The 10,289-nt window shown below is 58.1% G+C and overlaps 1 protein-coding gene across 2 annotated transcripts in view; it reads left to right on the top strand.

Moving 5' to 3' along the window:
- Positions 1-352: 352 nt before the first annotated feature.
- The window catches only part of LOC117640303 (annetocin receptor-like), a 20,007-nt gene continuing 10,070 nt past the window's right edge, over positions 353-10,289 (top strand). Inside the window, exons 1-3 of one of the 2 annotated variants that reach the window (XM_034376701.1) lie at positions 353-513; positions 721-939; positions 9,461-9,552. In XM_034376701.1, the coding sequence (XP_034232592.1) occupies positions 433-513; positions 721-939; positions 9,461-9,552 (392 nt within the window). In that variant the 5' untranslated portion in view covers positions 353-432. The remainder of the gene's footprint in view (positions 514-720; positions 940-9,460; positions 9,553-10,289) is intronic. The other variant, XM_034376700.1, reaches the window with a different exon arrangement.

Here is a 10,289-nt window from a genome sequence, read left to right as displayed (position 1 = left end):
GCAGGCCGGAGCCAATGAGTCTTCGAAAATGAGTTGGCCAAAGTATCCCCCCTCCCCCTCCGGCCCAAGCCGGTCCCAATGTCAGTCAGCGCGTCCCAAAATGAGTTCCCCCTTGGATTGAGTCAACGGCTGCACGCTCGGGCGGCCTTGCAGTGAAAACCGGCTTTGAACCCAGTAGGCTGAGTCTGAACGTCGCTCCGTCTCTCTCGCACTCGCGCGCGGCATCAATTGGCAAAGGGGCTTCGCGGCCCCTCTCCCTTTCACGGATGGAAATTGGCACTGCTTGACGGCGCTGTCGGCCTGCTTGGCCTGCTCCAGGTGGAGGTGGCGGTGCTGGGCGTGCTGCTGGTGCTGACGGTGCTGGGCAACGCGGTGGTGCTGCTGGCGCTGTACGCGCGGCGGCGCTGTGGCGGTCGCCGCAAGCTGTCGCGCATGTTCTACTTCATCCTGCACCTCAGCGTGGCCGACATGGTGACCGCCTTCTTTAGCGTGCTGCCGCAGCTCGTCTGGAAGGTGAGTGGTCCCTTGCAGTGTGCCGGCCGCTCTCCCCGGAGGCGTGCCTGTGTTTGACTTGAGAGCGTTATCCGAGGCGGATATTGGATCACGCGATAACAGTTTTATTCCCCGGCGTGGGCGCGCGCTTGTTTCAACTAGCGCAATTTCCTGCTTCCTGCAGTTTCCTTCCTGCGGTTGCCTTAATTCGATCTTTCGGCGTCCCAGGTGACGTTCCGGTTCCAGGGCGGCAACGTGCTCTGCAAGGTGGTCAAGTTCGGGCAGCCGCTCGGCGTGTACCTCAGCTCCTACGTGCTGACCGCCACGGCGCTGGACCGCTACCGCGCCATCTGCCACCCGCTCACCTACTGCTCCTGGTCTTCGAGCCGTGCCCGCGCCATGGTCGTGGCCGCCTGGGGACTGTCGCTGCTCTTCTGCCTGCCGCAGGTGAGTCCCGGGTTCGATTCCCGTCGACGGCACTTTTTTTTTTGTTTCCACGAAGCCATTTTTTTTAATACTACAGGCCGTTTTGCCTTCTAGACGCCACGTAGATATTAAACAGGCCTCGCAGCGTGTTTTGGAGCGTCGGGCGGCTGGAACAACACGCGGACGCGGCCGCTGTTCTTGGTCACTTGGTGGGCCGAGGCCGAGGCTAATGGATGGGCCAGTCCTATCCATACGTCGGGACAGTGCTCCTTGGGCCAAAAGGGTCGTCCAAACAGGCCCCGAGCCTGCACGCCAAGGACAGCAAGTCCTGCCTCGGCCCCCCTTGGCCTCCCTCGGCCTGCCCCGCGGACTGAGTTCCCGCCGACGTCCTGCAGGGCCGCAGCAAGAACGCGCCGCCGGGCCGCCTCCTTACCCGGCAAGAAAGCGAGACCCCGTCGCTCCGCCTCTCTCGCACTCACCGTCGTGAACGTGTGCGAGAGAGAGACAGAGCGACGAAAAGCCGTGGCCCGACTTGTTTAATCTCGAAGAGCCTTATCGAAGAGAGAGACAGATAGAGCACCGGATGCTGGACAACGCGCTGCCACGTCGATGGGCAGGGAGGCGGGAAGGTCTTCCGAACATGGCTCCGCCCGCACATGTCACTACTCGCCGGGATTTGGCTGGCTTTGGCGCGGCGCGCCACGGCCATGGCCACGGCCCGCTGGCTTTGCTGCTGCCGAAGTCCGTGCGTCCGGCCCGCACATCGAGTCTCCTCTGTTGGACAGCCGAGACATCACAGAAAGAAAAAGAAACAAAAGTGAGCTCTACGTTTGTACGTTCACCTCGCATTAGACTAGCCCGAGGGGGTAACGACTTCGGGAATCCGGCTGACAGCAAATTGGTAATCCGTAATCCGGATAACCCGAATTTTTTAGGTAATCCGGGGTAATCCGGGGTAATCCGGGAAAATTTTGAGGTAATCCGGGGTAATCCAGGAATTTTTTTGTTGTAATCCGGAGGTAATTTGGGGGTAATCCGGGGTAATCCGAGGTAATCCTTAATCCGGCTGACACGAAATTTACCAGTCGTTACCCCCTCGGACTAGCCCCAACTCAGCAGCAGACATATCGTCGCTTTCGTCGTGCACTCGTCGTATCGAGAAAGAAATGTCATGTGTGGTTTGGAGCCTTGCAGTGTCCTCACACTCCACTTCCGTCCATGGAGCGCGAGCCATTTCTTGGCCGGCTGACTTCCTAAACGTTTTGTCACCCCCATGCACGCGCGCCTCGAGCCCCCCGACGCCGCCATCACATCCCCCAGTGTGACGCTATTTGCAGAGCGGCCGCCCGTGCCAGGCACGTGGCTTGGGGAGGGGGGAGGGGGCGGTGCCCAATGTCAACGCTATCCAGTGCTCCTCCGGGAATCGGCGGATGGTCCCGGACAAAGGCGAGATGTCTTGAGGCTGGCGTGGGCGGCAAGGGCCCCGGCCCTGGCCGTGGCCCTAGTCATGGCGATCCTGACGACGGCCCCCTGAGTCCTGGTGATGGTGATGGTGAAGGTGGTGGCGACCGGCAGGAGGTGACAGAGGCCGTTGGTGAGCGAATGGGCGCGTACGTTGGCCCGGTGGTGGAGGGGGGGGCGGTCTGTGTCAGTGTTTGAAGGCTATCATTTCGGAGTAGATCGGCGGGCCGACCAGAAGGGGCAGGAAGCGAAGCGGGCGACCCAAGGAAGAGGGATGGTTTCGGGATAAAGTAGCCCCGCCCCGCCCCGCCCCGCCCCGCCCCGCCCGCCCCGCCCCGCCCCGCTGGCCAGCCTGTCGCGAGGTTCCGCCCCCCCCCCTCCCTCAACTTTCCCTGACCCCCCTTGCCCCAGCCTGTCCAATCCAGAGCGATAAATTCGCCATCAATTGCATTGGAAATTGACACCATCCTCGCGGATACGAAAGCTTTTTGGAATTTCTTTTTCGCGAACGGGTGTGGGGAAAAACGGCTAAAACGGGGAAAGGAATTGTCTCGAATTCATTTATTCGGCTGCCGTTCCGCGGGGGCCTCTGGTGGCACCGCGTGTGGAACCGCGCCCGGCCTCCGAACGGCGTGCTCCCCGTCTCTCTCGCACCCGTTCGGGCTCCCTCGGGACGCCCCTCGGACGCCCATCCGCACGAGTGCGAGTGAGACAGGGCGACGCGACACTGCGAAGCGAGCGCTCCGCAGTCCGCTGCCAGACTATTAAAAGCAGTGGCGTCCCGTCCGCGGAGTGTGTGCCTTTAATTTCCCGCCTCTTTTGTTGTTAAATGGCAGTGCCGTGGCGTCCCGCGCGTGAAAGCGCCTGTTCGGCGATAAAAACAACAACAACAACACCCTATCGCACCGCGTCACAGGCGCGAGTCCCCGCGGCACCGCGACAAAAGGGGGGCAAAATGGGGCAACACCGAGGGCAGCCAGAAGTGGAGTGGCGTGACGAGAGTGATGACAGCGGCGCCATCGGGATTCGATCCCGCAGCCTGGGCGTGAGAGAGAGAGCCAGTTACCGGTCGCGCAACCGACTGAGCCACCTTGCATTGTTAGTCGTGTGCCAGGCACTGCACAGTGGGCCGGAAGACCGGTGGAGGCGGTCAAAATTCCGGACGCGTTTTTAGCTGCAGAGTCGCTAAATGGGACTCGAACCGAACGTGTGACCCCACCAATGGATTGCTCTCCGAACGAGGAGTCCATTGGTGGGGTCACACGCTCGGTTCGAGTCCTGTTTAGCGACTCTGGGGCCCAAAACACCGTCTCCACCGCAGCCTTCTGGCCCACTGTGCGGAGGCCGGGGGTGGGTGCGGAAATGTGGTGGCGTCGGCGGGTTGGCGGGCCACAACGTCAACTGCAAACCACTCGAGCATCGCGATCCACCAGCAGCCTCCACTTTTTCTCCCTCGAGTGGGCGAGATGGCGGCGGGTGCTCGGCGTGTGCGGCACAGCCGAAGGCACAGCGCGGCGTGACGGAAGGGCAGACAGGGCCTGGGACAGGGGCCACCATTACTCACTCGAAATTAGAATAAACAGCCCGATGGGGGCGGCCCGGCCGTCCCCGACCGCCCCCGGCCGCCCCCGACCTCCCCGACGCTCCCCGGTGGAGGGCAGGCAGAGTTTTAAAAGTTGATCCGGCTGGAGCGGGCCGCGGAGCCGCGTCTAGCAGACCGATTCCGAGGGTCATTATCGTCGCTCTGCTCTCTCGCACCCACAGTGGACGCCCCATTAGTGCGAGAGAGGCATGTGGTGCGTCGACAAGGGCGGGAGATTCCCGGTCGGTCGTCCCGCGACGCCCAGCTGTTGTGGACGGCGAGTGGGGGGGGGGGGAGCGGTTAGACTCGATTCGGCCCCCGGGGGCCCAGTCGCATTACGCTCCAATCTGCACTCGGCGGCCGAGTCAGTCGAGGCGGCCGGAGAGGGAAACCTCGCGTGGAGGCGCGCCCCGCCCCGCCCGCCCCGCCCCGCCCCGCCCCGCCCCGCCCGTCCGCTCCGCTCGCTCTCAAAGGACAGACAGAGACAGACCGAATTTCCCCTCATTTTCTTTGACGTGCGCGTCGGGGTGACGTGTGGAGCGGGGACTTTCGGGTCCAAACTGCGCCTAAGACTTAAAGTTTCGCACAGTTCACACCTTTTTTTTTCCACCCCGAAGGAGCGTCAACGCCAGTTTTATTTTGATCCCTCTAAAGTCTCAATGTCAATGCGGAAAGAGCGGGGGGGAGGCGGCAGACATGTGGAGTGTTGAGGGGAGAGAGAGAGAGAGAGAGAGAGAGAGAGAGACTCGCTTTTCCGCCTCGTCCAGCACCGCCCTGCGTATGGCCAGGAACGTAAATGGAGACCATTTGCAGTCTGTTTTACAGTGCGCGAGCGGCCCGCCTGCACGGTGTGGCCGTCGTCGTCGCCGTCGCGCCGCTCGTCCTCAAACAAATTACTGCCGTCTCTCTCGCGCGCATGGGTCGCCCCGGAGCGGCGCGCGAGAGAGACAGAGATGCTTCCGGAATGGCTTCGCATGGCTTCGCATCGCTTCACAGCGCACCGATTCGGCAGGCCGCGTGAGACAAGCAGACAGCCGCCCACGCCGTGTTCTCACGGTTTTGGGCCTCTCCCCGCTTCGCCTGAATCTCATCCCGTTCCCAGTGTGGTGGCGGTGGCGGTGGCGCGGACGTCGTCGTGTTTTTAAAACTTGGAGTTTCCCCACTGCGAGTGGCCACACTATGCGGGACGCGCAGGGACGCGGCCGCCACCACGTGACCCATATTTCTCTCGCGCAAAAACACGAAACAATTTTCCAACTTTTTATCTCTCTCCTGTGCGTTTTTCGAGTGCGAAAGAAAAAAAAGAGGAGGAGGGAATTGTTGTTGAACAAGGAGCAGGAAAAAACAACGTTTTCCGGTGCCGGCGGCGAAGTCCGGGAAAAGAATTATAAGAATTATAATTTGCCTGCCTCCCGCTGAAAGGTGCACAGGTGTGCCTCGCCTATTTCCTCATCTGCATGGACTCCCCTGCCGGCCAGCTGGCCAGACGCGCTGTCTCTCTCGCACCTCCGGGGCGCGCCATGAGTGCGAGAGAGACGGAGCGACGAATCAGCTGCGGCCCGGGCCTTATTAGCGCCATCACTCAAGCGTCGCGTCGACAGCGCGGTATCGGCACCCAGTGGCGCGTTAGCGCGCCAGCCGGCACTAGAAAAAAAATGAAAAAACGAAAAAAAATACGAAAGTGGACGAAAAACGTGTAGGAACCCTCCGTGGAAGACCAACAGTCTTAGACGGACCTTTCCGTACTTTGTCCTTAGGTTTCCTTTTCACAGTGTGCCTCGTGGAACTGGCGTTATTCAAGGCCAGGCTCCCTTTCAGCAGTTTTCTCAGATAAAATCAATTTTGAGGTCGGAAAACGGACCTCAAAGCGAAGCGGGGCCCCGAGAGGTGTCCGAGTTGGCCGCGGAGCGCGGCGCCCCGGCGGGCTGTTCTAAGGTTCTCTATAGGGCGCCGTCTAGACGGAACGCCGGAGCGGCGACTCCAAACCCAATAAGGCTCAAGGGTGCTTCCGGCTGAGCTTTCCTGAAGGGCCTGAAGGGCCGAAGAGAGGAAAGCGCTTTCAACTTACAGCGACAGCCTACTGCCCCTCTCGCCTCTCTCTCTCTCTCTCTCTCTCTCTCTCTCTCTCTCTCTCTCTCTCTCTCTCTCTCTCTCTCTCTCTCTCTCTCTCTCTCGAGCTGGAGTTTAAATTTGTTGGGGCTCTGGTCACTTCGTTACCTGAACTGCTCTGCTTACTTTCCAGCTGTGTGCTGCCCCCCCCCCCCCCTCTCTCTCTCTCTCTCTCTCTCTCTCTCTCTCTCTCTCTCTCTCACGTTTGAAGGGCAATGAAGGGCAATTTATTGGAGTCCAACTAACTGGAGTCCTTCGAGGTTTTATACGAGGAGATGCCAAAAACGCGTCATCCTGTCACGCATCCGCCTGGTGATGACAGTTCCGGGCCACAGCGCGGCAATATTGAACGCAGGGAGACTCATTCCGAGAGTCGTTTTCGTCGCTCACGTCTGTCTCTCTCCCACCTGTCGTGTGTGTGTGAGAGAGAGAGAAAGAGAGAGAGAGAGAGCGAGAGAGAGAGAGAGAGAGAGAGAGAGAGAGAGAGAGAGAGAGAGAGTGTTTGCACGTAAATGGATGGCGGCGGGGTGTGGTGTCTCCTGCAATCCATTGACGCGCCAAGTTTGAACGGCAATCACTTACCTCTCATCCACGCCACGCGATGCCGCGGCACGCACTTAGCGAGGTCGCGCTGTCTCTCTCGCACCCGCACACCCACACGCGGCGCCCCGTGAGTGCGAGAGAGACAGCGCTTCCGATCGGCTGTCACGCCGTCGCTCGGACGGGTTGAAGTAGGGCGCGTCACTCCACCGGAAGTACACAAAAGAAAACATATGGCAAGTTTTATGACAGAGCACTGTCAGGAAGAAGGACAGAACAACTACATTTTGCCGGGACCGCCTGCGCTTGCCCAGCGACATTGACATGGGTATTTAATTGTTCGTTGCAACAGTGCGGTGTTGTACGAGGAATGTAATTGCTCGGTGAGCGAGTGAAGTGGATGTAGTTGCACGAGAACATTGCGGGGACTAGCATTGGGTTGTGTGTTAACGGGCAGCCCAACCGCTACACTTGGAAAATTTAGAAGAGCTCTTCCCAAAAAGGGAAAAAAAATCTCATTCAACGAACGTTAATTAAAGCAGATGATCCATCGCGTTTCACAACTGCTGTGATAGCCGAGAGGTTAGAGACGTGGGATCGAGTTACCGCAGGCCGGCGTTCGAATACCAGCGTCACAAAAGTTTTTTCGACTTGCTATCCTAAGGGTGGTGGCTCGAGGCCATGAGAGCGGAGCCGTGTGCAACAGGCCCACATGCCGGAGGTTCGACTCCTAACAAATATTTCCATTTAATTTTACTGCCTCACCCAGTGCGGTTCAAACCCGTAAACGTGAGCCCACTCCGAGCATGGGACGTGGTGGTCCAGGGAGTAGAGGCGTCGGTTCTCAGTGTGAGGGTCGGCGGTTCGACTCCCCCAACTTCTTGCGAAATTTTGACCGGGTCGGTCGAGTCCTGTTGCGTCAAGAACCCACCTCACGCCGATCCCCTCATCATGGGCCGTGGTGGCCGAGAGCGTAAAGTCGTGTGATCCCGATGGCGGGGTCCGGGGATCGAATCCCATCATTTCATTACATTTTTCGACCGCTTTCCTCCCAGTGCAACTCAAACCCGTCGTCCAACACGCTGCCAGACGTACAAGCGTGATAGCGTAGTGGTCAGAGTCACATTCACCTGGCCACTCCGCTGTGGGTGTCTAAAAAGCAATCCGCTTCGGCGGGTTGGCCTCGGCACTGGAGCGATGGCGTATTTGATCCATCAATCCAGACCACCCGGTGTGTGGTTGCGGGTGGTGCCTCCTCGACTTGTCGGGGAGGCGATGATAAGTCCTTTGAAGCTGGCCTAAAACGCTGTATGTTCGGTACGGGAGCGCCGGACAGTGGGGGTACCATGGGGTACAAAACCCAAACCCTACGAAAACAAGAAGCTCCCACCAAACCTCTTCTCTGTCTGAGTCTCTCTCTGTCTCTCTGTCGTCTCACTCTACGTCCCGCCCCTCAAAGAGCTTCGTACTGGGTGCTCTCACCCAGCTGCCTGAGCTTTGGGGTCCTACTGGGTCCCCCGGCGAACGCTTGGGTCGCTGACGGGATTAACCCCAGGTACCTGATAGCACCGGTTCCCATCCCGAACACCGAAGTAAAGCAGGAGGCCTCCCCATTAAGACTGGGGAGGGGGTGTAGAGTTCAAATTTTTTTCTTTTCCCTTTCAAATTTCTCAGTCAATACTCGTTCGGTTTCCTTATACGGGGTAGTATGCGGGCTCATTCCAAAGATAGTAATTAAAATTGTGTATGAAACAAAATATATAGACCCTGAGCGAGGTGGCCGGTGTTGGTACTAGCCGTGCCGAGCTGTGGCCTGCACCGCCCGCCGCCGAGCCCGAGCTGGCCCGATGAGTGCCCCGGGCCGGGCCGAATCGGGAGGTATTGTTGCGCGATATTCCGCGCCGTGGCAGGCGGGGAGGGAGGGCCCGCCCGCCCCGGCAGGCCCGGCAGCCAGCCCCTATTACATTGTTTAGGATACGCGCTTCGTTTCTGGACTCGAGAGTAAAAGCACGCTGACACCTTCATGTGTATAGTAGTTTTAAGTATGTTTCAAGTGTGAAGGTATCATCTGCCAAAAATAATCAAAATGTCATGACGAAAATTCTCTTGTGGAGAAAATCTCCAGCATGGTGTTTTGGAGCAGACTTTCTCCGTAAGAGAGGTGCTTGGAGGGGACTGGATGCTAGCGAAAATGTGCGCGGATAAATCGAATCACCGGGTAAGAGCTCAAACTAATTAAATTTCCCTCGCTTGCAGCATCTCGCTGGCGCGGGCGTCAGTTTTGCGAAGTCCGGTCGCTGAAAGACGAAAAGTCCAGAGCAGCCAAAGGCAGGGAGCGACCGTGCCGCCCACAGTGCACTCCAAGGGGTCCCCAACCGAGCCGGCGAGCGTACACTGACTTAAAGTCAAAACTGACTTTTTTGACTTTTTTGTGACTTTTTGATTGTTTTTTTGACTTTTTTGTGACTTTTTTGAGTATCTTTTCTGACTTTTTGCGACTGTTTTGCCTTGGAACTATTTTCACTTTCACACGTTTTAATGACTTTTTGACTTTTAAATGACTTTTTGACCTTTAAATGACTTTTTTGACTTAAAAAGTTACTTTTCCACCAGCGTTAATTGAAATTTGGCATTTTTAAAGGCTGTTTCGTGACTTTTTGGACACTTTATAGTGGTTTTTCTGTTACTTTTTGACTTTTGTGACTTTTTGACTTTTGTGACTTTTTTGACTTTTAGTGACTTTTTTTAATGACTTTTTCACCCGTGTACACCGATTTTCGCCGGTTGGAGACCCCTTGGTGCACTCTCTTCATTGGCACCTGACGTGACTTCTGCGTCACTCTGTTGCAGGTGTTCATCTTCTCCATCGAGCCGGTGGAGGGCGGCTTCGACTGCTGGGCCACCTTCGTCCCAGAGTGGGGTCAGCGTGCCTACGTCACGTGGTGAGTTTTTTTTTAAGGGAATACAGTTTCGGTGAAAAGGCCACTGGAGTTGTTGGCACGTTCAGGAGTAAGAGCAGCTTTGAGTGCCTTGGTGAGCAGTGTGCAGTGGACTGTGGCCCCCAGGGTGTTTAGGGGTGTTTAGCGGCCTCGACCGAGGCCTTGGCGTGCGCTTTCGGCCTCGGCATGCGCCATGAGAACCTCTCCGCCGACCCTGTCGGATTTCCTCGTAGACGGCGCTTCTTGTCTCTCTCGCACTCGCGGGGCGTCCCGTGCGGCCGCGGCGGTGCGAGCGAGACGCAGCACTGTGTGCCCGGGCTCGACAAGGAGCCCCCCTCGAGGCGGTGAGCATCCCCCGGGGCACGTCCGGGGCACTTCGACATGGGGATCATCACGCCGGCCGCCTCGTGGGCGAGACCGACAAGGCCGACTCGGCCAGCAGGGCGTCTCTCTCGCACCGACGCCGAACCCATGAGTGCGACGGAGAGAGACTCCCAGAATCATAGTCTGCAGAGAGATTATCAATCCGACCCACGCACCAACGCTGTCAAGCAGTGGAGGAGCCCCGAGCCAAAACTAGCCCTCGCCAGAGTTGCCCGGCAGACGGTCCATCTTCCGGCCCGGCCATCGCATTGCGAGGCTTTCCCCAATGGGACCAAATCTCCGCGCTGCTAAGAAGTGTCCTCTATTTTTTTAAGCGTCAGGGACGCTGCCTTTTTCCGTATTCCTCCGCCGTCCCT

Source organism: Thrips palmi, unplaced genomic scaffold, assembly GCF_012932325.1.
Source record: "Thrips palmi isolate BJ-2018 unplaced genomic scaffold, TpBJ-2018v1 HiC_scaffold_12, whole genome shotgun sequence".
Taxonomy (NCBI): domain Eukaryota; kingdom Metazoa; phylum Arthropoda; class Insecta; order Thysanoptera; family Thripidae; genus Thrips; species Thrips palmi.
This window is presented reverse-complemented; position numbering and strand designations above follow the sequence as displayed.